Source organism: Salvelinus alpinus, chromosome 28 (genome assembly GCF_045679555.1).
Source record: "Salvelinus alpinus chromosome 28, SLU_Salpinus.1, whole genome shotgun sequence".
Classification (NCBI taxonomy): domain Eukaryota; kingdom Metazoa; phylum Chordata; class Actinopteri; order Salmoniformes; family Salmonidae; genus Salvelinus; species Salvelinus alpinus.
The window spans coordinates 15,192,685-15,219,376 of NC_092113.1; the positions used below are offsets into that span (position 1 = coordinate 15,192,685).

A 26,692-nucleotide genomic window follows, 5' to 3' on the forward strand; every position below is an offset into this window, starting at 1 on the left:
TACTCAATCAGCTTGCTTTAAGAGGATACAGACCTAAGACGGAGTCGAGCACTTTGTTTAGATGACTGCATGTATGAACAAGTAAATATGAGAGTGAACTGAGCTGATCTGGACAGTATACTGACTGCCTGTGTCTCCATGCGGGTGAAGATCACATTGAGCATCTGTGTGAGTGTGGCCTTGGCGGTGGTCTGGTTGATGAGGTTGCGGCTGGCCAGGTAGATGTTGTAACAGGTACGCACAGTCAGTAGAACAGTCCCCTCGTGGATCTCAATGTGAGGGGAGGTCACTGCAGTCAGGAGAGCCTGGAGGAGAACAGCGGGGGTCAGAACAGTCAGGGGAAATAGAAGAAAATCATGTCTTGCACTACCTTTGTGAATTATAGATGTTCAAATATGGTAGGAAGACTGGTCAGTCCAATAAAACCTGTTATCAACAGTGACAATACTGGTGGCTTGTATGAACAAGACAGACTTTGGACCCTCAACTTTGGAGTTCCACTATGTGTAACTTAAATGAGCTCTGGTTATGCATCACGCCTACTGTACAGCCATAAAAGACAGATTTGCCACCGGATATACCTGTAGTATAACAGTGGGGAATGGGAGGTGGGAAATAATGGGCAGCAATTTGTCCTGAGAGGCAACTAGGCTATATATGGTACATCGGTATAAATATGTAGCTATAAATAAAGGAGAGGTTTAAGATGAATGGAGTCCCTGACAGACTCACCTTAATGATTTGCAGCTGCACCCCCTCGTCTGTCTGTGGGCCCTGGAAACAGTTACAGATGGTCTCCACCAGCCGGTCGATGAGCCTCTTCCCTGGAGCACTACTGTCAGGGGCGTTGCCTGTGATGTGGCCATACGCAATGAGCTTCTGCAACGAGGGAGAAAGGAGAGACGAGAGATTGCGGAGAATGTATGCATCTCTGATATTTAGAGGCACAACTCAGAGGAATTACACAACAAGGGTAAAAACATTTGAACTTCTCCACCCAGTGGCACTTACAAGTAGGGACTTACAATTACCTTCCACCCACAATTGAGTCCCAGCTCCCTCTCACAATTACAAATGTGCGTGTGTGTACTTTAATGTGTAAACTTGAGGACCTGTAGAGCTGGGAATTGCCAGGGACGATACAAAATCATCACGATACTTAGGTGCCGATATGTATTTTCGATTCTCACGATTCTATATACATTTGGGGACCCGAGTGGCGCAGTGGTCTAAGGCACTGCATCTCAGTGCTAAAGGCGTCACAACAGACCCTGGTTTGATCCCAGGCTGTATCACAACCGGCCGTGATCAGGAGTCCCATAGGGCGGCGCACAATTAGCCCTGCGTCGTCCGGGTTAGGGGAGGGTTTGGCCGTCATTGTAAACATGAATTTGTTCTGAACTGACTTGTCTAGTTAAATAAAAAAATTATATGTATTGCGATTCGATACTGTAGTTTTATTGCGAATCCATGTTAAACATATTTGATGAGTCATGGAAATAAAAGTGCTGAAAACAAAGTGGCTCCATATTTTAAAAGGATGGAGAACAAGCTGTGAAGGAAAAATACTGCAGTTTTGATGCAGGTACAGCCAACTAGCGCAAAAATAATATTGTGACATTGACAAAATGATACAATACGATATACAGTGCCTTCAGAGCCCTTGACTTTTTCTACATTTTGTTAAGTTACAGCCTTACACTAAAATTGATTAAATAAAAAAAATCCTCAGCAATCTACACATTATACTACACAGGTTTTTGGAAATGTTTGCAAATGTATAAAAAAATAAAACGTATTTACATAAGTATTCAGACCCTTTGCTATGAGACTCGAAATTGAGCTCAGGTGCATCCTGTTTCCATTGATCATCACTGAGATGATTCTACAACTTAATTGGAGTCCACCTGTGGTAAATTCAATTGATGATTGGACATGATTTGGAAAGGCACACACCTGTCTATATAAAAGGTCCCACAGTTGACAGTGCATGTCAGAGCAAAAACCAAGCCATGAGGTTGAAGGAATTGTTCATTGAGCTCCGAGACAGGATTGTGTCGAGCTACAGATCTGGGGAAGGGTACCAAAAACATTTCTGCAGCATTAAAAGGTCCCCAAGAACACAGTGGACTCCATCATTCTTAAACGGAAGAAGTTTGGAAACACCAAGACTCTTCCTAGTGCTGGCCGCCCGACCAAACTGAGCAATCGGGGGAGAAGGGCCTTGGTCAGGTGGGTGACCAAGAACCCAATGATCACTGACAGAGCTCTAGAGTTCCTCTGTGGAGATGGGAGAACCTTCCAGAAGGACAACCATCTCTGCAGCGCTCCACCAATCAGGTCTTTATGGTAGAGTGGCCAGACTGAAACCACTCCTAAGTAAAAGGCACATGACAGCCCGCTTGGAGTTTGCCAAAAGGCACCTAAAGACTCTCAGACCATGAGAAACAAGATTCTCTGGTCTGATGAAACCAAGATTGAACTCTTTGGCCTGAATGCCAAGTGTCACGTCTGGAGGAAACCTGGCACCATCCCTATGGTGAAGCATGGTGGTGGCAGCATCATGTTTTTCAGCTGCAGGGACTGGGAGACTAGTCAGGATCGAGGCAAAGATGAATGGAGCAAAGTACAGAGAGATCCTTGATGAAAACCTGCTCGAGCGCTCAGGACCTCAGACCCAGCCAGAGACCGGACTTGAACCCGATTGAACATCTCTGGAGAGACCTGAAAAAGCTGTGCAGCAACGCTCCCCATCCAACCTGACAGAGCTTGAGAGGCTGTGCAGAGAAGAATGGGAGAAACTCCCCAAAGATAGGTGTGCCAAGCTTGTAGCGTCATATCCAAGAAGACTCGAGGCTGTAATCGCTGCGAAAGGTGCTTCAACAAAGTACTGAGTAAAGAGTCTGAATACTTATGTAAATGTCATATTTCAGTAATTTTTTATAAATTTGCAAAAAACATCTGAAAACCTGTTTTTGCTTTGTCATTATGGGGTATTGTGTGTAGATTGGGGGGGGGGGGGGGGGAATTATTATATCAATTTTAGAATAAGGCTGTAACCTAACAAGGGATCTGAATACTTTCCGAAGGCATTGTATCATCCAAAATAATATCCCAATGTAACTTCTTCCCCCATCACTACATACCTGTAAGCAGTCCAACGAGGTGCTGACAATGCGTGGGGACTTAGATTGACAGGCAAGCTCAAAAGGTAGCACATATTTGTCAGCCTCAATGTAGTTTGCTCGGGGCGGGACCACTGTGCCATCTCTGCAGACCAAAGGAAAGGTAAATGACAACAGGAACTATAACCTTAATATTAATGCACTGTAAATTGCTCTGGATAAGAACGTCTGCAAAATGTTAATGTAATACAGATTAAATCATGCAGGCCTCAGGACATTACAAACTTAATAAGCACTAATAACAGTGGTGACTGCTTAATAGGTGCATAAAACCAATCACCTGCCCATGAAATCCAAATACAAGAGGGAAAGGGGTTGAAACTTACTTTTGCTTCTCAAGCTCGATTTTAATTTCATCTGTGAAGACAAAAGGAACAACATTAGTGATGTCCGAACATTTACCTTAAAGTGACGATCCGCAGTTAAACAAAGTGTACACCCTGCCTCAGTTTTAGTCAAATGTTGAGGGATGGGCCTGGAGAAATTTTACCACTGAAATTCATAGACAGAGCTGTGGATGCAAGGACTGACCATCCAAAATATCAAAATGATAGTTTAAGGCATGTTTTGAGGTTTTGATTGTTTACATTTAGAATGTTTACAAACATTGGCGTAAACCAGGCTTATATTTTGGGTTCTGGTGGGGTACGACAGTTCAACTAAGCTCATGAGGCATTCATAATTTATATTCAAGAATCAATGTGTATATAACACTACCGTTCAAAAGTTTGGGGGTCACCTAGAAATGTCCTTGTTTTTGAAAGAAAAGGAAAATGTTTTGTCTATTATAATAACATCAAATTGATCAGAAATACAGTATAGACACTAGTCATTTACAATATTAACATTGTAGCTGGAAACTGCAGATATTTGATGGAATATCTACATAGGCGTACAGAGGCCCATTATCAGCAACCATCACTCCTGTGTTCCAATGGCACGTTGTGTTAGCTAATCCAAGTTTATTATTTTAAAAAGGCTAATTGATCATTAGAAAACCCTTTTGCAATTATGTTAGCACAGCTGAAAACTGTTGTTCTAATTAAAGAAGCAATACAACTGGCCTTCTTTAGACTAGTTGAGTATCTGGAGCATCAGCATTTGTGGGTTCGATTACAGGCTCAAAATGGCCAGAAACAAAAAACTTTCTTCTTAAACTCGTCAGTCTATTCTTGTTCTGAGAAATGAAGGCTATTCCATGCCAGAAATTGCTAGCTTGCTGCCTATCAAGCTAGCTTGAACACAGCCCGCGACTCAGTTAGCCATTGTGGCTGGGACTGCGGATTGTCCCGGGCTTGTGGCTGTCTAGACCCCTGCTGTTTGTTGTTTTTTCAATCTTCCCTGTGACCTGCCCTGTCTGGAACTGCAAGGAGTAACAGCGTAACCTATGTTGTTACCATGAAAGACCAAAACTGGTGGGAGTACCGTTGAGGACAGTGGTGTCTATCACAGGTGAAGGATCTTTTAAACTTACAAAAATAGTTCTACAAGCAGTTGTTACAACAAGAAAATAGCTTCCAGTGTCTTGTCCAAATACTGGTGAGGTCAACTAATAAAAGAATGGACGACCTGACCAGAGGACCAGGACCTGAAGAACAGTTCACAGTTCCTCCAGGGTCAGCTCGATGAGTTTAAACAGGACAACGGGAAGAAGACAGCAGTTATTTAGAGAGCACATCAGTTTTGTATGTGAATTCATTATAACAATGACAGAGAAATCAGATTCTCTCAAGGGACAATCAAGGCAAAACATGGTTGTGGACGGAATTGCAGAATCTCCATGAGACCTGGACGGAGTCAAAGTGAGGACAAAGTAAGGGAAATGATCTCAGAGAAACTGAAGATGGACCATAGGAAGATTGAGGGGGAGTGCGCCCACAGGACTGTAAAACCCACCACCGGCCCAGGTGACATGTCCAAGCCGATAGTGGTCAAGTTTCTGAGGTTCAAGCACAATGTAGCTTTTCTGGAAAGAGGCAAGAACTTGAGAGGAACGTATATCTTCCTCAACGAGCTGTGTGCCAGAAGAGGAAGAAGTTATACCAGCCATGAAAGCTGTCAGAGTGCATGGAGACATTGCTTACATACACTATGACGGGCTAATAGTCCACCCTCCCTCCCAAAAGCTTGGAAGGGATGAGAGCCAAGCCTATGGGTTCGTAGCTTCAACCACGCAGCGCACACAGAGATTATTGGACTGCTGAATGTATTAGAAAAATTATATATTGCTATGTTTGCCCTTTTCCATTTTATGTCTCACTGATAAGCGACCTGAATATTGACTGGTTTTCATCCAGCTGTCCACTTAAAAGGAAGCTTCTTACTATAACCAGTGCCTGTAATCTGGTTCAGGTTATTAATCAACCTACCAGAGTGTTTACAAACACGACAGAACAAGATCATCCACATGTATTGATCACATTTTTACTAATACTGTAGAACTTTGTTCAAAAGCTATATCTGTACCCATTGGATGCAGTGATCAGAACATAGTGGCTATATCCAGGAAAACCAATATTCCAAAAGATGGGCCTAAAATTGTGTGTAAGAGATCATACAAAAGATTTTGCTGTGATTTATGTGGATGATGTTAAAAATATTTGTTGATGTGATTAATAAAGAGCATCCAGACGCTGCACTTGATGAATTGCCTCCTCCAATTATTGATAAACATGCACCTGTTAAGAAACTGACTAAGATCTGTTAAGGCTCCATGGATTGATGAGGAATTCAAAAACGGTATGGTTGAAGGAGATGGGGCAAAAGGAGTGGCTAATAAGACATCCGACTGGCTTACTTACTGTAAATTGAGAAATGATGTGACTAACATCAAAAAGAAGAAGAAACTGTATTATGAAGCCAAGATGAATGATATGAAAAACTTTAAATGACTATAAATGAAATTAAGGGCAGAAAGACAAAAACTCCATCTTTCATCGAATCAGATGGTTTTGTGATGAATAAGAAATTTGATGTTGGCAATTATTTTAACGATTATTTCATTGGCAAAGTGGGCAAACTTAGGCAGGAAATGCTAACAATGAACAGCGAACCATCATACTCATGTACAAAAGATAATAAGAAAAGCATTGCAAGTTTGAATTTTTGTAAAGTTAGTATGGGAGAGGTGGAAAAGTATTGTTATCGATCAATAATGACATGCTCCTGGCATTGACAACTTAGATGGAAAGCTACTGAGGATGGTAGCTGACTATAGCTACTGCTATCTGTCATATGTTTCATCTGAGCCTAGAGGAAAGTCTTTGTCCTCAGGCATGGAGGGAAGCCAGTCATTCCACTACCCAAGAGTGGTAAAGCAGCATTGCCTAGTTAAATAAAAGGTTACACTAAGAGCATAACATTTCTGCACCCTAATTTTCTAATTCTAGTCTAACCAATACCCAAATGGAGATTCAGTGAAAATAAAAATCTCATTGATTTATCAAGACCAGTCCCAATGCTTGTCGGGGAGCAGAGCGAAATGACGCCGAAATCTTACTGTTTCCAAAATCTTATTGCTTCAAATTCTATTGCTTCTAACTTAAATGCTTTTTCAATAAATAAGACCTACACCACTTTTAACAGCACATTACTCAACACTAGTGAGACTCATTTCGCCTATGGTAGGCCTTTTCAATGACGTGACTCTCCGCCAATAACTACATTTAGAGGATTGGAGATTTCTAAATTAATATCTAAAAGAGGCATCCAATCCTCAAAATAAAATTATTGGCGGCTTTGTTTACAAATTAGTGAGAATGTCTCATCCCATGTTCAAGAATTACCTTTCTCGCTCACTAGGTTAAATGAAGAAGAAAAAAAACTCCAAAATATTGTAACTTTAAAAAAAAAAGCGATTTTGATTATTATTAATTTAGAATTATGGAATATCTAAGAGGCTTTTATATCTAAGTTTTTTTTAAATAATTCTAAATGAATTAATAATAATAATAATATTGCTTTGTTTAAAAAGTAACAATATTTTGGAGATTTCGTTTTCATTTAACTTAGAGTGAGCGAGAAAAAGGCAATTCTTGAACATGGGGTGAGACATTCTCACTAATTTGTAAATAAAGCCAGTTTGTTATTTAGAATTCTTTATTTTTGGAGAAACATAACTTGATTATTTAGCAGACATCACTTGCTTTTGCTGGCTTGATGAAAACGATGTCCCTTTCATCTGTTCTCTAACACAGTTACCATTCAAAAACGAGCTGTTCAAGGGTGGAGTTTTGGGCGGGGTGAGGAAAGGTGTGACTTTCAGGTTACAATAGGCTATAAGTATTAAGCAGATCGCCGATTGTCCTCACTTTGATTATGATGGACAACAAACTGTAGCACCATGACCAGGATCTCTATTAATTTATTAAGTGAGCAGATTAGGGCATTCAGGAGGAACGGAAAATCTACTGGAGACAATTCAATACTGGTAGACTTGGGGATTTTGGTCACAGACAGTGCTATTCGCAAACACTATCATCAGATGCCTGTTTTATGCCAAACTCGAAAGCCCAGGAAAATGAACAGGTACAGTAGGCGACAAAACTGTAAAGTAGGCCTAATAATGCTTAAATAAATCGACTGCTAGTCTTTACTGTATGCTGCACATTTTTACATTGCATTTCCATCGACTCACTGATGAATGAAGATGATGAGCGATCGGCAAAGGCCATCTGGAATCTGCTGGCATCACGACACAACATCAACATCGCTCTAATCACAGTCAGAAGACAGTTGAAGAAACTTGCGTGCTTATGGAAATGCTCCGTAAGAAATGTTTCATATCTATCTATCTATCTATCTATCTATCTATCTATCTATCTATCTATCTATCTATCTATCTATCTATCTATCTATCTGGTTGTAATTCCGATGTGTCCACAAGATGGCAGAGGAGTATGTGCAAAGTTTCAGATGGATAACTTGAAGTATGAGCTTTCTCCATGACATTTAGTGTGAAGTCACCCAGGTACATTTGTGCAAATCGTGAAGGAGACCGTTGCATTCATATTAAATTTTTCTGCAAGAATATCGTCAAATCTGTATACTTGGACTTTGATTTAGCTTTTCCAGTATTAATAGCCATATTATAAGTTCAACATTTGCAAAACAACCAGTTTTCATAACTTCATAACTTATAACTGTCCAAAATGAAAAGGCATGCTGTCGTACAAGGTTAGTAGCTAAATGTAGGACCGATACATGGTTTCCGGATACTCTCGTAGAGCCAAGCTCATTGGCTATCTAGCTAGCTTTGTTTGACCCCGATTGGTGCTTATTTGACAAAGATAGAGTCGTTCAAGTGAACACCACCCGCATCATTGGCGTGCCATGAAGGCGTCGCTCTCTGACCATATATGGTGTCCTATAGGATATACTACACCCCTAATGATATAGTGAAGTCTCGTTACGTTCTAGGATCTCTGAGAAATACATACGAATGCGATTTGACTGGTTGAAGCAACGTTTAGGGTGAGATTTTCACAGATTCCTTTCTTTGCAAATTGAACGAGTGGAAATACAAAATCAATCATGCATGCTATATGGACCTGTTTAGGATATGAAAAAGTACTTTATCTAACAAAACAACACTTCATGTTATCTCTGGGACCCTTTGGATGATAAATCAGAGTGCAAGTACACATTCCACCTTTAGAGGTGAATTTATCAAACCTATCGCGGTGAAAACTTTTGTTAGGAGCTCTCAAACAATAGCATGGGATTTTTTTCTCAGTACAGTAATAGCTACTGTAAATTGGGCAGTGCAGTTATATTAACAAGAATTTAAGCTTTCAGCCGATATTAGACACTTATATGTACCGACATTTGTTGTTTCTCTAAAATCTGCGATCTTGACACAAGGCGCTGCATGATTTACATTTATTGCTTGACTCGTTATGACGTTATAATTACTTACATGTGCTTCCACCGTAATGTTTTTGTCAGACATCTTTGCTTAAAAACTTCTCTAGGATATGTGGGACGCTAACGTCCCACTTGGCCAAAAGCCAGTCAAAATGCCGAGCGCCAAATTCAAATATATTACTATAAAAATCTAACTTTCATGAAATCACACATGAAAGACACCAAATTAAAGCTACACTTGTTGTGAATCCAGCCAACATGTCTGATTTCAAAAAGGATTTACGGCGAAAGCACACCAAACGATTATGTTAGGTCAGTAGATAGCCACAGAAAACACAGCCATTTTTCCAGCCAAAGAGAGGAGTAACAAAAAGCAGAAATAGAGATCAAATTAATCACTAACCTTTGATGATCTTCATCAGATGACACTCATAGGACTTCATGTTACTCAATACATGTATGTTTTGTTCGGTAAAGTTCATATTTATATCCAAAAATCTGAGTTTAGGCGGGACGCTACTGTCTCACTTGGCAAAAAGCCAGAGAAAATGCAGAGCGCCAAATTCAAATGAATTACTATGAAAATTACTATAAAAATCTAACTTTCATTAAATCACACATGAAAGTTACAAAATTAAAGCTACACTGGTTGTGAATCCAGGCAACATGTCAGAATTTAAATAGGCTTTTCGGCGAAAGCAAACAATGCTATTTTCTGAGGATAGCACAATAGTAAACAAGGACAGAGAAGCATATTTCAACCCTACAGGTGCGACACAAAACGTAGAAATACAAAAATAATTCATGCCTTATCTTTGACGAGCTTCTGTTGTTGGCACTCCAATATGTCCCATAAACATCACAAATAGTCCTTTGTTCGATTAATTCCGTCGATATATATCCAAAATGTCCATTTATTTGGCACATTTGATCCAGAAAAACACAGCTTCCAAATTGCTCAAAAGTGACTACAAAATATCTCAAAGGTTACCTGTAAACTTTGCCAAAAAATGTAAAACTACTTTTGTTATACAACTTTAGGTATTTTTTTACGTTAATAATCGATCAAATTGAAGACGGGATGATCTGTGTTCAATACAGGATTAAAACCAACTATAGCCAGCTTTCTGCTCACGCGCTTCTATCTAACAGGACACTTAATGTGACTCTCATTCAAGATGGCCGTACTTCTTCATTACACAAAGGAATAACCTCAACCAATTTCTCAAGACTGTTGACATCCAGTGGAAGCGGTAGGAACTGCAAGCAGGTCAATTAGAAATCTGGTTTCCCAATGAAACCTCATTGAAAAGAGAGTGACCTCAAAAAAAATAATCTGAATGGTTTGTCCTCGGGGTTTCGCCTGCTAAATAAGTTCTGTTATACTCACAGACATGATTCAAACAGTTTTAGAAACTTCAGAGTGTTTTCTATCTAAATCTAACAAAATGCATATCTTATCTTCTGGGGATGAGTAGCTAGCAGTAGAATTTGGGTATGCTTTTCATCCAAACGTGAAAATGCTGCCCCTTATCCTAGAGAAGTTTTAAGAAAGTCACCAGCGACGGGTGGCATAACGTCAAATTCGTCATTGGAACCACTCAATATGATTGGTCATATAAAAACCTTGGGACCCAAAAGCATAATGAGTGCTCTAACTCCACCCTGCTGTGGTCTGGAGCAATGAAGCCGTGACGCTGGGTACCTCTAAGTCCCGCGGCGTAAACTCACAACTTTTAAAGGAGGAACCACTGTATGTGTTATGGCTTTTCAACCTCGGCCATATCGTGGATTCAGAGCTATCTAATAGAACTCAGAAGGTTTTCTTTAATGGAAGCTTCTCTGTCATACATGTCATTGAAAATAAATATTTATATTTCTTTCTTCCTTTATTTAACTAGGCAAGTCAGTTAAGAACAAATTCTTATTTACAATGATGGCCTACCCCGGCCAAACCTGGACGGCGCTCTATGGGACTCCCAATCACGGCCGGATGTGATACAGCCTGGATTCGAATTAGGGACTGTAGTGACGCCTCTTGCACTGAGATGCAGTGCCTTAGACCGCTGCGCCGCTCAGGAGCCCCAGTGTGGTGTACCATAGAGCAGCTCTCTAGACCCTCTACTCTTTTCTATTTTTACCAATGACTTGCCATTGGCATTAAACAAAGCATGTGTGTCCATGTATGCTGATGATTCAGCCATACACGCGTCAGCAACCACAGCTAATGAAGTCACTGAAACCCTTAAAGAGTTGCAGTCTGTTTTGGAATGGGTGGCCAGTAATAAACTGGTCCTTAACATCTCTAAACCTAAGAGCATTGTATTTGGTACAAATTATTCCTTAAGTTCTGGACCTCAGCAGAATCTGGTCATGAATGATGTGGCTGATGAACAAGTTGAAGACACTAAATTACTTGATGTTACCTAAGTTTGTTAACTGTCATGGTCACAATATATAGATTGAATGGTTGTAAAGATGGGGAGAGGTCTGTCTGTAATAAAGAGATGCTCTGCTTTTTTGACACCACACTCCACAAAGCAAATCCAGCAGGCTCTAGTTTATCTTAATTATTGTCCAGTCATATGGTCAAGTGCTGCAAAGAAAAACCTAATTAAGCTGCAGCTGGTCCAGAACAGAGTGGCACATCTTGCTCTTCATTGTAATCAGAGCGCTAATATTAATACTATGCATGCCAGTAGTGTTGCAAAAATCCAGGAACTATCAATAAATTCACTGGTTTTCCAGAAATCCTGGTTGGAGAATTACGGATTTCCTGCTTGTTCTGGGAAATCTCCAACTGGGACTTCGGGAAAACAAGGAATTTATTGAAAGTTCCCAGAATTTTGCCACCTTACATGCCAGTCTCTCTTGGCTGAGAGTTGAGAAAAGACTGACTGCGTCACTTCTTGTAACAATGTGTTATAAATTCCAAATTGTTTGCATAGTCAATTTATACACAGCACTGACACACACACACACCCCACCAGACAGGCCACCAAGGGAACCACCGCCCCACCAACCTCTCATGCCACCCCACAGTTTGCGACCACACTGCAGTAGAGCACAGTACAGTAAAGAAAAGTAGTATAGTTCAGTAGATTCTGTACAATACAGCACACGAGTAGAGTAGAATGTAATATACTCTACTGGACTGTACTGTGATGTGCAAACTTGTGAAACATTGAAGTCTATGAATGATACAGATCTTGTTTGTGGGCGGAGCTTATTAGAATAATAGCCAGAGTGTAGAATAATACCCAAACATGTAAAGGAAGATATTACATTGTTCTACCTTTGTGTACCAGTTCAGGATACATCACCATGAAGAGAATGACATTCATAAGAATGCATTTCTATATAGTACAGATCAAGGATCCATGATGACATTCTGTTACCGGATTTTTATCCACTTCTGTTACTGTAGTTCAATAACTAAAATAGATCATATCGTAGCTGACACCACATTCTTTCTGCAGACATATTTGAATCTTAATTCGGAGTAGATAATTAACAGAGTTTTTGGAGAATGTGGTCACATAAAAAACAAATTGAGATTTTACTGTCATTCTGTTACCAAACTTTCCACCTGCACTGTTCCTCAAGTAAATGTGTTTTAGTAAAATGTTCAGTGGCAATTGTAACAAAGTAGACTTCAGCATGATTTGTTAAACTTTTCAATTAATGGTTTTTGGTTGGCATACATTGAAAAAAGAGGGTCCCAGCGTCACTCTGTTACGGTGGAATTTCCCCCAGCTAACTTGCCTACATGTTCTGAAACACATTTGAACTTTTAGAAAGATAAGCTTGAAATAGGCATGGTGTAATTGACTCAACAACCAAAACATGTACCTGTTAAGGTTTCCTAACGAACCAGAAAAATCTACAGTTCTTTCTGGTTGTTTTTGTCAAAGTTAGCTAGCCAACTCATTGATCCTGCTTTGTACTATACCCCTCAGAAGTGTCTCCTCTGTGACTCAAATAATTTCAGTAGCATAGAAATGACAGTATCAACCTACCCATTTATACAGTTACATTAGAAAAAACAAATCAAACGGACTTCAAACAATTGATATTATGGTGTTAGGCGAACTGAAATTAAAGTAGGCCTACACTCCCACCACCGCAAAACCCATAAACCTCCAGCTAATGACCAGACACAATCGTATCCCCTTGACATTGATCTGTCCAAAGTTGTGACACAAGGGCCTGTGCTCATAACAGCTCTGTCAAAACAGGCCTAACTGCACCACGCAATGTCACAATTTTGCTTATGTATTAGGCCTAAGCATTAGCATACAAGGCCAGATGTGATCAAGGGCTGTATCACACACATCCAGATGACCAACTGCTGCAATACCCAAGGACTCCACATACTGATATTCTTGGCAACTGCTGACACACAAAGTTGTTCTCAAGGCAAGGCATGCCTAACAGCAGAACAGGGAGCATAGACTATGGACTGAGGAAATAGCCTACAGCAGTTGTAGTCTCAACTGCAGCTTGACCCTGTGTTCCTCTCAACTGTGTGTCTGTGTGCTCTCAGTAACAACATTTCCGTTGTTACTATGGACAATGAAGTTGTATTGTACATCTGAACACTGCTTAATCAGAAAGGGGAGAAAAAGATGCCCTGAATCTGGCTCATCTGGGATCCATAAACATTCCATTATCTGTGGGAGCCATAAACATTCCATTATCTGTGGGAGCCATAAACATTCCATTATCTGTGGAAGCAGCATTATAATTATTGCACGACTGGACACCTCCAGTCACTCATCTCATCTCCCCTTTAAAATATAATCAGGATATACAACTTGTGCAATAGTCTAAATGTCACAACCTAGGATACATTACAGTGCAGTAAAGTGCAAATGAACCATAGTGCCAGACAGTGTCTGTTGGAAGTGGAACCCCCCCCTAGGACATTTAGCCTAATTGCTCAATGGCATGTGTGTGCATACACAAACTAGGGAGAACCACAGTCCATTGGCCACTCAGTTTGTGAAAAAGAGTGGCTAATATTTGTCAGAGGATAAGGATTCATTGTGGCATTCTCATTATAACATGTTATCAGATTAACAATGCTCATTATAACAAAGAACTTGGGCAATGAAGTGTAGCGGTGATAGGCAGGCAGGTTCTCCAACCACCACTCCAAACCAGGATGAACGCAACATCTATGCCAACGAGAAGTATGCAATGAATAGACCAGAGCCTAAGTAAACTGTTTAGTGTACAGTGTGCCAAATATGATAGTCCATGAATGGGCTGGGTAATGTAAATATGGAGAGATTCACTTAAAGGGAGCAAAGTCAACATTTACCCACCTATGAATCTGGAGCTAATTCAGTATGGGGTTACCTGTCTGTGACAATGTGTCGCCTGGAATCTAAGTGGTGAATAGGAAACCATTGCTTGTCTACCTGCCATGAATCATAAATAATGTACAGTGCAGGACCGGGTCAAAGCGCAAACTTGTTTGGCTCTTATTTCCATCTCAAAATAAGTGAGGGAGAGACTGGACAATAGGCTTCAAAGTTCCCGGAAGTATGCCATCACTGAACTGGAATTTCTGGTAGCTTAAAACATCTAGCTAGAAATTCTTCTAGATTAGACCAATGATGGGTTTACACACATCACTGGGTTAGACCCTGCTCAAGAATCTCGTGTTTTTTTTGGACAACAGCAACTATGCCGTGCTGAACTAGCAGTAAAAATGAACATTCAACTACATTAAAATACACACGTATATTCATTAACAGTAAAAATGTACAGCAGCCATGTCTCCCAACATGTTTACCATTTAGCAGTATTGATCTCTACAAAAAAAACACAGCACAAGAGTAATGCGTGGGAGTGTAAAACTATCCCTCCACTGCTCAGTGGAAAATAATAGACGTCAGAATATCCTGACTGAAGTAAATTGCCAGCTGACTGAAGGTGACAGTGCTACGTACTGTACAATGATTGGTCCAATGGCTAGGTAGCAAGCTAACTCGTTAGCCAACTAGCTAGGTAGCTAGCTGTCAAAGTTGACATGGATGATATTGCAATCTGAAGACATAGCATATGACTGAATATAATAGCCTAGTGTTCACATGCAGTCAGATCTATGACAAGGCTCCACGATCATTAACTAGTTTTCAAAGACTGGAAGCATTGAACATTATGCTGCGTTGTGTTGGTAGCTATCTAGCCACCAATCTGGCTAATCGAACTAGCTAGCAAGCTTGCTACCTTGACAGGAGGCCATTGAACGTCATAGCTAACTCGCTAACAAACAAAATTAACTAGTTAGCACGGAAGGGCTAACGTTAGGTAGCTAAAATATTACGTTGAAGAAATAACAACACTAAGGACGCAACGTCCACCAATAAAAAAATTAAACTCACGCACCAAGAGCCACTTGGCATGCTTTACGCAGCTGGCTGTGCTGGCTCCGCTTCAACTCCTTATCCGACAGGATTTTTTCCAGCGCCCTAGACAGAAACATGCTCTTGGTTTTTGTGCTTTCCGTCTGCTTCTGCTGTTGTTGTTGAGCAAGACGTTGTTGCTGTTGCATCTTTTGATATAACTGCTGCTCTCTCAGGCCGGCATCTCTGGCCTGACCCTGCGTAGATGCAGGCGAGAGAAATGCTAACGAAACCAGGCTATCGGTGTGTCTATCCACCGACTTTGTTGGGGCTGCTACCTCAGCACTGAGTCGCCATGTTGTTTACACGTCACGTCACGTGATTCTAAACTGATTTTATTTGACGCTTTGGCCCCCTCCACTGGATCGAATGATCCCTTCAGTTTCCCAACAAAACCTTATATACGTCATGCTGATAAGGGTTTTATACATATTTCTTACAGATAATATTTTAGCCCCGACGTGACTCGTTAGTCATACATTGATTTGGATTCCTCTGAAAGCAGCAGTGTGGCCCTAAAATATCTGGCGTTATCTAGTTAGGTTAAAAAAAAAATGGTCTTGTTTTATAGAAACATGATGGAAAGGGAAAGGCAGATACCTCGTCCGTTGTACAACTGAATGCGTTACCAGCATCTTTGCTACTATGTTTCAACTGTGCCCAAGGCAATGGTCCCAAGTCTGGAACATGACAAGATATGATGGGAGCACTTGAACATGACCCTCAGCATTTTGTTACTTTTGGTTCTTGAAATATTTACATTATTTAAAATGCTGGTTTTTGTAATAATAAAGAAAAGAAACAAAACATATAGTCAATGATTGCTACATTAGTTTATTTTTCCAGCTCATGGAATCAACAATTATACATGTGCATCTATATTCATACATTTTACTACTTTAAAACATTTTCATTAAATGTGATAAAAATGTACATCATATAGCATTGATAAGAAAATACTGAAAATGTTCAGTACAAATCTATACCTTAGGATTTATCTAGCAAGCAAAAATCCTTGCTCATTATCTTTAAAAAAAAAAAAACTGACACAAAACAAAATAATTCCGAAGCCTGTTTAGTGTATTCTCTGAAATACAGGGTCTCTCCAAGAATAAAGGAATTCACAGTATGAGGGTGAAAAAACTGTCATAGTGAGTTATAATCTACCCCCCTATAAACTGCTTGTACAGAAAAACAATTGAATCAAACTACTTTTAAAAGGACAAGAAGTACCTACCAGGAATAAATGAGATCATGAACTTCAACCATGAATTAACATAGTGGATCAGTTACACAAATGAAAACATATGACTTTTCATTGCTATGCTGAAACATGATTACAAAATAAATAGCTGTGGTTACAATCCCAATGCCCGGTGTAGTTAAAACAAAAATAAATTAAACAGATTTCTAAAATTCAGCCTTTCAAAATGTCACTCGTCATGCTTTGAATGTTACAGAACTGTTTGGAATGAGACAAAGCAAATCTCAACTCTTCAGCACCGTGTGTACCATAACAGAGAATGGAGTAGTACCTCACAGTGTCAATGAGTCAGTATGATAGGAATGATAGGGAGTGGAAGTTCAGTTCACTTAACCTGCTCTGAGCAGATGTTTGATCACAGATCCAGTGTTTATGATTCTCATTAGTTATTTCTGCAGGTAAGACAGACTGCAGTCCAGCTCGGTAGAGAGGGTTAGAGGGGAGTAAGGCAACTGTTCCCAGTACATTTTGTTTCCCCAAGCAAAAGCCAAAAGCAATATGAGAAATGATGCACATCAGTGCCCCATCTGCTCTCAAAGGAGTATGTTAGCTTCTATTACTGTTTACATGTTGAGTACAGCCTTAGTGTTAATTCCCAAATATACTTCACAACAGCTCAATGGCAACTAATCACACAGAGAATAAAACTACAATCTATTGGAATGAAGACGTTCTGCGGTACTCGCCTGATCAGTTTCACGTTAAGCATTTGTAGTTTGGTGCATAGCCGCGGGAAGTAGCTTGCGGGCAGGGGTGCTGCAATTTTTTTTCTTCGCTGGGGGGTGCTGCAGCACCTTCAGCACCCCTACTTCCCACAGCTATGGTTTAGTGAGAAACTGTCTAATGTTTTGGGCAACTCTGTTGGATCTATGCTACCGGCATTCTAAATCACCTTGCTGGTGTTGACCTTCCTGAACAACCACAGGTACAGACAGACATCAGGTGACAGACATGTGACAGACATGTGACAAGGAACAGGTGAGAATACGCACTCCCTCAACTGATCCAAGTTATACAATGTGTAGCGCTAGACGAACTCCACCTTACTCAAACACAAGGTGCAAACACAGAGACTGGGTCGGTATGTGTGAGAGTGTCAAAATAGTAACTTCTTCCTGCCGACTTGGTTCTTCAACAGTCCCATCCCTCCTCTCTTGGGGCATTAGTGTCCTAGCTCTAAGTTATGTAACATCAGTCACAGTCCAGTTATTCATGTGCAATCTATACCAGTATTACATTCTTTGAAATCGGGACAAATACTGTATATAAAATGAGGGCACTGTTCAAACACGAATGATTCCGGCCACATCGAAGTGAACTTAGATGGAAAACTGTAAGAAAGCCCACCCTATCGGTTACATGTACTTCCGCCCATACAAAACATGGACAGATGAAAAAAGAGAGAGAACATGAGGAACATACTGAGATGAGTGAAGAGTCATGGTCAGAGAAATCAGAGAATCACATATACAATCACATACTGTCACGCTTTATAGACAAAGTGGAGAAATAGCCCTTGTCATGAGGAAAGAAAAGTTCAATGAAAAATAAAAACAAGAAAGATGGATCTTCCTCACCCACACAACGACATCCTGGATTATTGACCGACGACAGTAATGTAGAGATATGGTCCTTACCCATGGGTCCTTAGAATTCCAATATGGTATGTTGCGGTACACTTATTTTCCACTAAATAAAAATCATACAGTCAATTATTTGATTGAAATAAAACAGAAAAAAAAACAGCATTAAACCGTAGAGATTTTCAAAAGTCCAGTTGCTTCGCATAATTGCTTCTAGTTGGTTTTTAATGATTATAAACATTAAAAGCTTGGGGGGAAAAAAGAGACAGGAATAGTGGTTAACCCTGTTCGGATCCACACAAAGAAGCCCATAATTAGTTTTTTCTCAGACTAAAATTAGAGTATTATTGCAGACCTCTGCTCTTTGTTGGTTACTATGGTAACAGGTAGGATGGAAGCCATTTAGTTCCCACATGCTGTAATCACCTAGGGGAGGGGTTGTTGTCATTTGCAAAGTGACCAGGCAAAAGCAGATTGTCAAATGTGCTCAAGACACAGTCTCCTCTATCTAACAAGCCAGGGTAGAATAGCTAGGGAGAGGTCAGAGCATACATATGTGCATTCATTTGCCCACACCTTTCATTAAAATCAGTCCTTTCGTACAGTTCACACAACAACAAAAAAAACACAACTGAGAATACCATCTCATTCCTGCCCTCAAGAGGAAGAATATAGAAACGGTCTCCCAAAATAGAAACAAGTGCTTTTTGTGGTTTTGAATCAGGAGTTTCCCCTTCCACACAAACACCATGTGTAATTAATGTGTCTGTCAGTCACAGTGTAGGGAGGGCTGTGGTGATACTATGGCACGCATGCGTAGGTCTTGGCGTTTGTGTTCTTTGTGTATGCATGAAGGTATCTGAATGTATGTTCAAGACTATGTTTTTGCATATAAGAGCGAGAGTAAAACCATTTAAGTATGAATGTGTGTGTGCCGTAATTATTGTGCAAGTATGAAGGGTGTATGTGTCTACAGTGTGATGAGTGTACCGTCCTCCTCAAGGCTCCTTCCTTCTAGGCCCCTGTCGGGCGTGCTGACCGTGCTCAGTGAACCGGTGCTGGAGGCCAGGGCTCCGTTGGCTGTGGAGCGGAGGTTCAGGTGGGGCTCGTAGCGGGGCAGGGAGGGCATGCTGCAGCTGGCCGAGGCTGCCCGTGGGATGGGCACGGCCTCCCCATCTGCCTCTATCACCAGGTCCTCATCATCCTCATCACTCTCTAGCTCCTCTGGGTGGAAGTTCTGGATGATGTGTGCCGGGGTCGTCGCTATGGCAGCACCCGGGGTGAAATAGCCGTAGAAACTGGCGCCGCTGTCGGAAGAGCGACCCGAACTCCCGGAAGCCGCCCCACCCCCTCCGCCACTGCTCCGTATGATGTTGTTGCGCTGGTTGGCTGGCTTCACCGTCACAATGAGGTTGTGGCTGTTGGCGATCATCATGTCAGTCACCTGGTCCAGAGACTTGCCTTGCACCTCGATGCCGTTGACCTCAAGCACCTCGTCGTTGACGGCCAGCAGGCCAGTGCTCTCAGCCAGGCCCCCAGGCACCATGCGGGAGATGAAGATCCCAGGCACCTTCTCCAGACCCTGGGGTGTGACCCGGACGCTGGAGCCGTCGCGGATGTAGAAACCTAATGGTTTCTCCTGGCCGTGCTTGTAGAGGCGCACCCGGCGGTGTGTCTCAGGGAGGATGTCCACGTCGATGATGGAGGAGACAGGCCTGAAGTCCCTGGGCAGGCTAATGATCACAGGGGGCTTCTTTCGGTTAGCATCAGGCCGCAGCAACACGGCAGCTAGGACAGTCTTCTTAGGACGGGTCAGAGAGTCCGTACCAAACGCAGAGTAGTCTGCTTCCTCTGCAAAAAGAGGGGAAAACAATCTGTATTAGAACCAACCACATCAATATCACATCAGTGCAGACGGGATCCAATATCATCCCATAAATGCTTACTGACAATCATTATCATGGTGGAACTATAATTCATTACTGACATTCTACTGCAGACTTTACTGTAGTTATGCAAAAGCGATTGTGTTGCTCTAAACCCGAGGCTTCCCTTAGCTTAGAGCCACTCCCTCCTTTCACTAAACTTGTTTCAGTGCTTTCCTCTGCCCTCCCTTCCCTGGTATTATTCCTCATGTGGAGTGAATGGAAGCGTAGACTCCGGTCTCTATTTCATGAAAGGGCTTTCTGAATTCCTCACAGGCTTACTCATGGCGACCGTGCTGCTGTGGGACATACCTGAGCATGGCTCAGAGCAGGGACAGGGCTCTATACTAGATCAAAGGTCTGGGAGGACAGAGAGAACCAGGCAATGGCTCTCTAATGGTTAACGACCAGCACACAGATGCTGAACATTATCATAAACATTAACTCCCTCCTGTGTTGTGTGCCCCAGTCATTCTCTTTATCTATCGTCTTTTCTCTCTTCTGCTGGCTATATATACACACACAGTACTAGTCAAAAGTTGACACACCTACTCATTCAAGGGTTTTTCTTTATTGTAACTATTTTCTACATTGTAGAATAATAGCGAAGACATCACAACTATGAAATAACACATATGGAATCACGTAGGTTGTAGATAAGGATTACAGAACTCAGATTCTGACAGGTACACCCTCCTCCCCTCCCCATATCAACAAGAAAAACAATGGATCAATTGTACAGAGAAGCAGTATCCCATTTCAATTCCCATGAGACATACATTTATTACCAGGACGAATAACTGCAAAACAAATTATAGGTTTACATATTCACAAAAACTGGGTGTTGAGTTAAAATACATGAACACACACAATAATCCAGACTCAATGTTTTTGAAGCGTCCAGCTAATACGCTACATGACCAAAAGTATGTGGACACATCTCATTCCAAAATCATCCGTATTATTTTTGGGTCCCCCCTTCGCTGCTACTGTATAAGAGCAGATATGTGCCAATGTTCAAGAGTGGAGCACTCTTCTGGGAAGGCTTTCCAATAGATGTTGGAACATATCTGCGGGGACTTGCTTCCATTCAGCCACAAGAGCGTTAGTGAGGTCGGGCACTGTTGTTGGGCGATTAGGCCTGGCTCGCAGTCGCCGTTCCAATTCATTCCAACGGTTGAGGTCAGGGCTCTGTGCAGGCCAGTCATGTTCTTCCACACTGATCTCGACAAACCATTTCTGTTTGGACACCGCTTTGTGCACGGGGGCATTGTCATGCTGAAAACAGGAAAGGGCCATCCCCAGACTGTTGCCACAAAGTTGGAAGCACAGAATCGTATAGAATGTCATTGTACGCTGTAGTATTAAGAGCTCCCCTTGACTTGAACTAAGGGGCCTAGCCCGAACCATGAAAAACAGCCACAGACCATTACTGCTCCTCCACCAAACTTTACAGTTGGCACTATGCATTTGGGCAGGTAGCGTTCTCCTGGCATCCGCCAAACCCAGATTAGTCTGTCGGACTGCCAGAGGGTGAAGCGTGATTCATCACTCCAGAGAACGCGTATCCACTGCTCCAGAGTCCAATGGCGGCAAGCTGTACAACTCTAGCCGACGCTTGGCATTACGCATGGTGATCTTAGGCTTGTGTGTGGCTGCTCGGCCATTGAAACCCATTTCATGAAGCTTCCGACGAACAGTGATTGTGCTTACGTTACTTCCAGAGGCAGTTTAGAACTTGGTAGTGAGTGTTGCAACAGAGGACTGCTGCGCATTCGGCTGTCCCATTCTGTGAGCTTGTGTAGCCTACCACTTCATGGCTAAGCCATTGTTGCTCCTAGAAGTTTCCACTTCAACATAATAACACTTACAGTTGACTGGGGCAGCTCTAGCAGGGCAAAAATTTGACGAATTGACTTATTGGAAAGCAAGCATCCTACGACGGTGCCATGTTGAAAGTCACTGAACTCTTCAGTAAGGCCATTCCACTGCAAATTTTTGTCTATGGATACTACATGGCTGTGTGCTCGATTTTATACACCTGTCAGCAAAGGGTGTGGCTGAAATAGCCAAATCCAGTAATTTGAAGGGGTGTCCACATACACTATATATACAGAAGTATGTGTGATGTTCACACAGAGGTATGTTTACATCTACACACAGTAAGGCATTTCTAAAGGACAGGCACGCACAGGTCTGGCAGACTGGTCCCTACAGTGCAGTCAAGCATACCAGTGAATGTCTACATTTTTCTCGTCTTTCACACAGTCCCCCCAAATATCAAAGGGAAAGTCTAAGAATGAGGTTATAGTCAAGGATATAGTGTATAATAGGAGGCCCATGAGGGCCACTCATACATCCTCAAAGACAAGCTGTTCTATAAGTCGCAAAAACAGCCATGCACACCAACTGCCGTATAACAGCCCACACAACAAACCAGAGCTTACCCTTGCTTACACACAAACAAACACTGACACCCCCCCATTTGTTTTGTACACTGCTGCTACTCGTCTATCATCTATGCAAAGTCACTTCATCCTTACTTAAGTTTATTTGGTAAATATGTTCTTAACTCTTTCATGAACTGCACTGTTGGTTAAGGGCTTGTAAGTTAGCATTTCACAGTAAGGTACACACTTGTTGTATTCGGCGTATGTGGCAAATAAAGTTAGATTTGATGGCTCCATCCCTTGAGTGTTTCTGACTCTAATGATCCTCTCTGTGACAACTGATGCCAGTGAAAACCAATCCCTTCTCATATCTCATGAAAGCAGCAAGCACGGCTTTCAGTCTAATTAGACTACACACAAACATGACTTTTACACACACACACCCCTAATCGAAGAGTTGACCCCTCCTAAATTCTCTCTCCAACCCGCCACCGCTGTTTTCCTATGGTCGATAAAGCAAGCGGGTGTAAATAGTCAATACTATGGCGCTAAAGCCACATGGACCCAGACTAATCATCTGTGACGCTCTTGGTGAGAGTCCCTTTGGGGGTCCCCCACTGTCATATGTCCCAGCACATTTCCCTAGGGCCGGGCCGCCGGGGTCACACTCAGTGTCTTGAGTCAGTTTATGAGTTATCCTCATTATGTACAATGGTTGGAAGTCTGCAGACTAATAATTAAGTAAACAATAGAAATAACACCAGCAGTGTAGATATGAGTTCACCTTTATGCTCCTTAAATATGTGACTCAAACTTCAGGAATGCAATATAGTGAGCATAGTTCCTTCAGGAAGAATTCATACCTTGACTTATTCCACATTTTGTTGTGTTACAGCCTGAATTCAAAATGGACTCAATTGTCTTTTTTCACCCATCTATCTACACACAATATCCCATAATGACAAAGTGAAAACATGTTTAGAAGTGTAGGCAAATTTACTGAAAATTAAATACAAAAATCTAATTTACATACAATACCAGTCAAAAGTTAGGACACCTACTCATTCAAGGGTTTTTCATTTTTTTAAACTATTTTATACATTGTAAAATAATAGTGAAGACGTCACAACTATGAAATAACACCTATGGAATCATGTAGTAACCAAAAAAAAGTGTTTAGGTTTGATATTTTTGAAAGTAGCCACCCTGCGCTCTGAAGCAGGTTTTCATCAAGGATCTCTGTACTTTGCTCTGTTCATCACCATAGGGATGGTATCAGGTTCTCTTGGCATTCAGGCCAAAGAGTTCAATCTTGGTTTCATCAGACCAGAAAATCTTGTTTCTCATGGTCTGAGAGTCTTTTGGTACCTTTTTGGCAAGCTCCAAGCGGGCTGTCATGTGCCTTTTACTAAGGAGTGGCTTCCGACTGGCTACTCTACCATAAAGGCCTGCTTGGTGGAGTGCTGCAGAGATGGTTGTCCTTCTGGAAGGTTCTCCCATCTCCACAGAGGAACTCTAGAGCTCTCAGTGATCATTGGGTTCTTGGTCACCCACCTGACCAAGGCCTTTCTCCCCAGATTGCTCAGTTTGGCCGGGCCGGCCAGCTCTAGGAAGAGCCTTGGTGGTTCCAAACTCCTTTCATTTAAGAATAATGGAGGCCACTGTGTTCTTGGGGACCTTCAATGCTGCAGAAATGTTTTGGTACCCATCCCCAGATCTGTGCATCGACACAATCCTGTCTCGGAGCTCTAGGGACAATTCCTTCAACCTCGTGGCTTGGTTTTTGCTGACATGCACTGTCAAGTGTGGGACCTTATATAGACAGGTGTGTGCCTTTCCAAATCATTTGAATTCTCACATTCACATCTCAAGGATGATCAATGAAAACAGGATGCACCGGAGCTCGATTTTGGTGTTTCATAGCAAATAGTCTAAATACTTAAGTAAATAAGGTACGTGTTTTTATTTGTAATACATTTGCATACATTTCTAAAAACGTGTTTTTGCTACTATGTCATTATGGGGTATTGTGTGTTGATTGCTGAGGATATATATATATATTTTTTTTAAGTAACCCATTTTAGAATAAGGCTGTAATAGAATAAGGCACATAACAAAATGTGGAAAAAGTCAAGGGGTCAGAATACTTTGAAGGCACCGTAATATCTCATATTCAGGACAAACAGTGAATTGCTTTTCACATTCTTTGCATTATTACTTTAGTACCTTGTTGCAAACAGGATGCATGTTTAGGAATATTTTATATTCTCTATGGGCTTCCTTTTCGCTCTGTCAATTGTGGAGTAACTACAATGTTGATCCATCCTCAGTTCTCCTATCACAGCCATTCAATTCTGTAAGTGTTTTAAAGTCACCACCGGCCTCATGTTGAAATCGCTGAGCAGTTTCCTTCCTCTTTGGCAACAGAGTTAGAAAGGACAGCTGTATCTTTGTAGTGACTTGGTGAATTGATACACCATCCACTTCACCATGCACAAATGCACACAGTTTTTTTTTTACCCATCTACCAATGGGTGCCCTTCTTTGCAGGGCATTGGAAAACCTCCCGGGTCTTTGTGGTTGAATCTGCGTTTACAATTCACTGCTCGACAGAGACCTTTGTATGTGATAACTGTATGTGTGGGATACAGAGATGAGGTAGTCATTCAAAAATCATGTTAAACACTAGTATTGCACACAAAGTGATTCCATGGAATTGATGTGACTTGTTAAGCACATTTTTTACTCCTGAACCTATTTAGACTTGCCATAACAAAGGGTTTGAACACTTATTGACTCAAGACATTTCAGCTTTTCATTTTAAATTAATTTGTAAACAATTCAAAAAACATAATTCCACTTTGACATTATGGGGTTTTGAGTGTAGATCATAGACACAAAATCTACATTTAATCCATTTTAAATACAGGCTGTAACACAACAAAATGTGGAGAAAGTAAATGTGTGTGAATACTTAATGAAGGCTGTATGTTGGTAGTTTGAATGTTAAATGAATATTTAACAACATTTCCAGAGAAAACGAAGACCTCTTTTAGCATCCATAGAAAGTAAATTTCTTCATAGCATCAACGTACAGTACCAGTCAAAAGGCACTGTATATGTGAGTTAATAATTAATCAAAACAATCAGTGGTAACTGTGTAGGAAGTAAATACAAACACTCAGGAGTTAGGTGAGAGTTGGGTACAAAGCTATTTGGTTTTATTTGTTTGTTTTTGAAGTCTGAATGCGAGTAATTTAGTGGAATCAATAGAGTTGTTAAACATTAGACCTGTGTAGGAGACATATTCGGGGTCAATTCAAATTTCAGTCATCAATTCTGGAAATAAACAGAAATAAAAATGTGATAATTGAAGAAAAAAATGGCACCCATTTTCAAAAACTTGGAATGACTGCAACCCTGGCATACCGGATCAAATCCAATAGCTAGACTTTTTTCAGGGGTCTATACAGCTAAGCTATTCAAAATATGCTATGATTATTATGATTTCCCACACACCGTTTGAATAGAGTCATTGGAGAGAGAATGGCAAAAACAGGCCAAGATTAGAGTAACTGAGCAGTAGAGGGAGACATGACATTCAAACTCTCTCTCTTGCACACAAGTGTGTACTGTGAATGGAATGCGCTAATGCATCTCCAACCCCCACAGGTTCTGTTTAAAGTAGGGACTCTCCTCTCAGTTAAGGAGTTCCACCTCGAGTCACTACTTACTACAGCCTATTATACCCAAACAATAGTCACATAAAAACTCACTCGATCGATCTTTGGGGTCAAGGCCCGTCTTAGGATAGAAGTGCCGATCTAGAATCAGTTTAGCCTTTTAGCTCATAATAAACAACATTATATGGACAGGTGGGACCTTGTCATAGACCAGCACTCCCACTCTGAGGCGCTTGATAAATACAGTGTTTAATCCCTATAAAAAGGTATCGTCATCAGCTCCTGGCCCTATTCATCATGGATAGTCAGTGAGATATTTTGTCTCAATGATACCGAAGTTCTATCAACACATTGACTGTAGTACTCGCACTGCTAAAACAC

At 41.2% G+C, this 26,692-nt stretch overlaps 2 protein-coding genes across 4 annotated transcripts in view; both read right to left on the reverse strand.

Annotated features, from left to right (window-relative positions):
• The window catches only part of LOC139557257 (brefeldin A-inhibited guanine nucleotide-exchange protein 2-like), a 39,057-nt gene extending 23,260 nt beyond the window's left edge, over positions 1 to 15,797 (reverse strand). For both annotated transcript variants that reach the window (XM_071371815.1, XM_071371814.1), the window contains exons 1-5: positions 15,450 to 15,797; positions 3,512 to 3,542; positions 3,147 to 3,270; positions 733 to 879; positions 126 to 305 (exon numbers count right to left, since the gene is read on the reverse strand). In XM_071371815.1, the coding sequence (XP_071227916.1) occupies positions 126 to 305; positions 733 to 879; positions 3,147 to 3,270; positions 3,512 to 3,542; positions 15,450 to 15,615 (648 nt within the window). In that variant the 5' untranslated portion in view covers positions 15,616 to 15,797. The remainder of the gene's footprint in view (positions 1 to 125; positions 306 to 732; positions 880 to 3,146; positions 3,271 to 3,511; positions 3,543 to 15,449) is intronic.
• A 482-nt stretch (positions 15,798 to 16,279) lies between these two features.
• LOC139557256 (partitioning defective 6 homolog beta-like) overlaps positions 16,280 to 26,692 on the reverse strand; it is a 38,444-nt gene continuing 28,031 nt past the window's right edge. For both annotated transcript variants that reach the window (XM_071371812.1, XM_071371813.1), the window contains exon 3: positions 16,280 to 20,164. In XM_071371812.1, the coding sequence (XP_071227913.1) occupies positions 19,284 to 20,164 (881 nt within the window). In that variant the 3' untranslated portion in view covers positions 16,280 to 19,283. The remainder of the gene's footprint in view (positions 20,165 to 26,692) is intronic.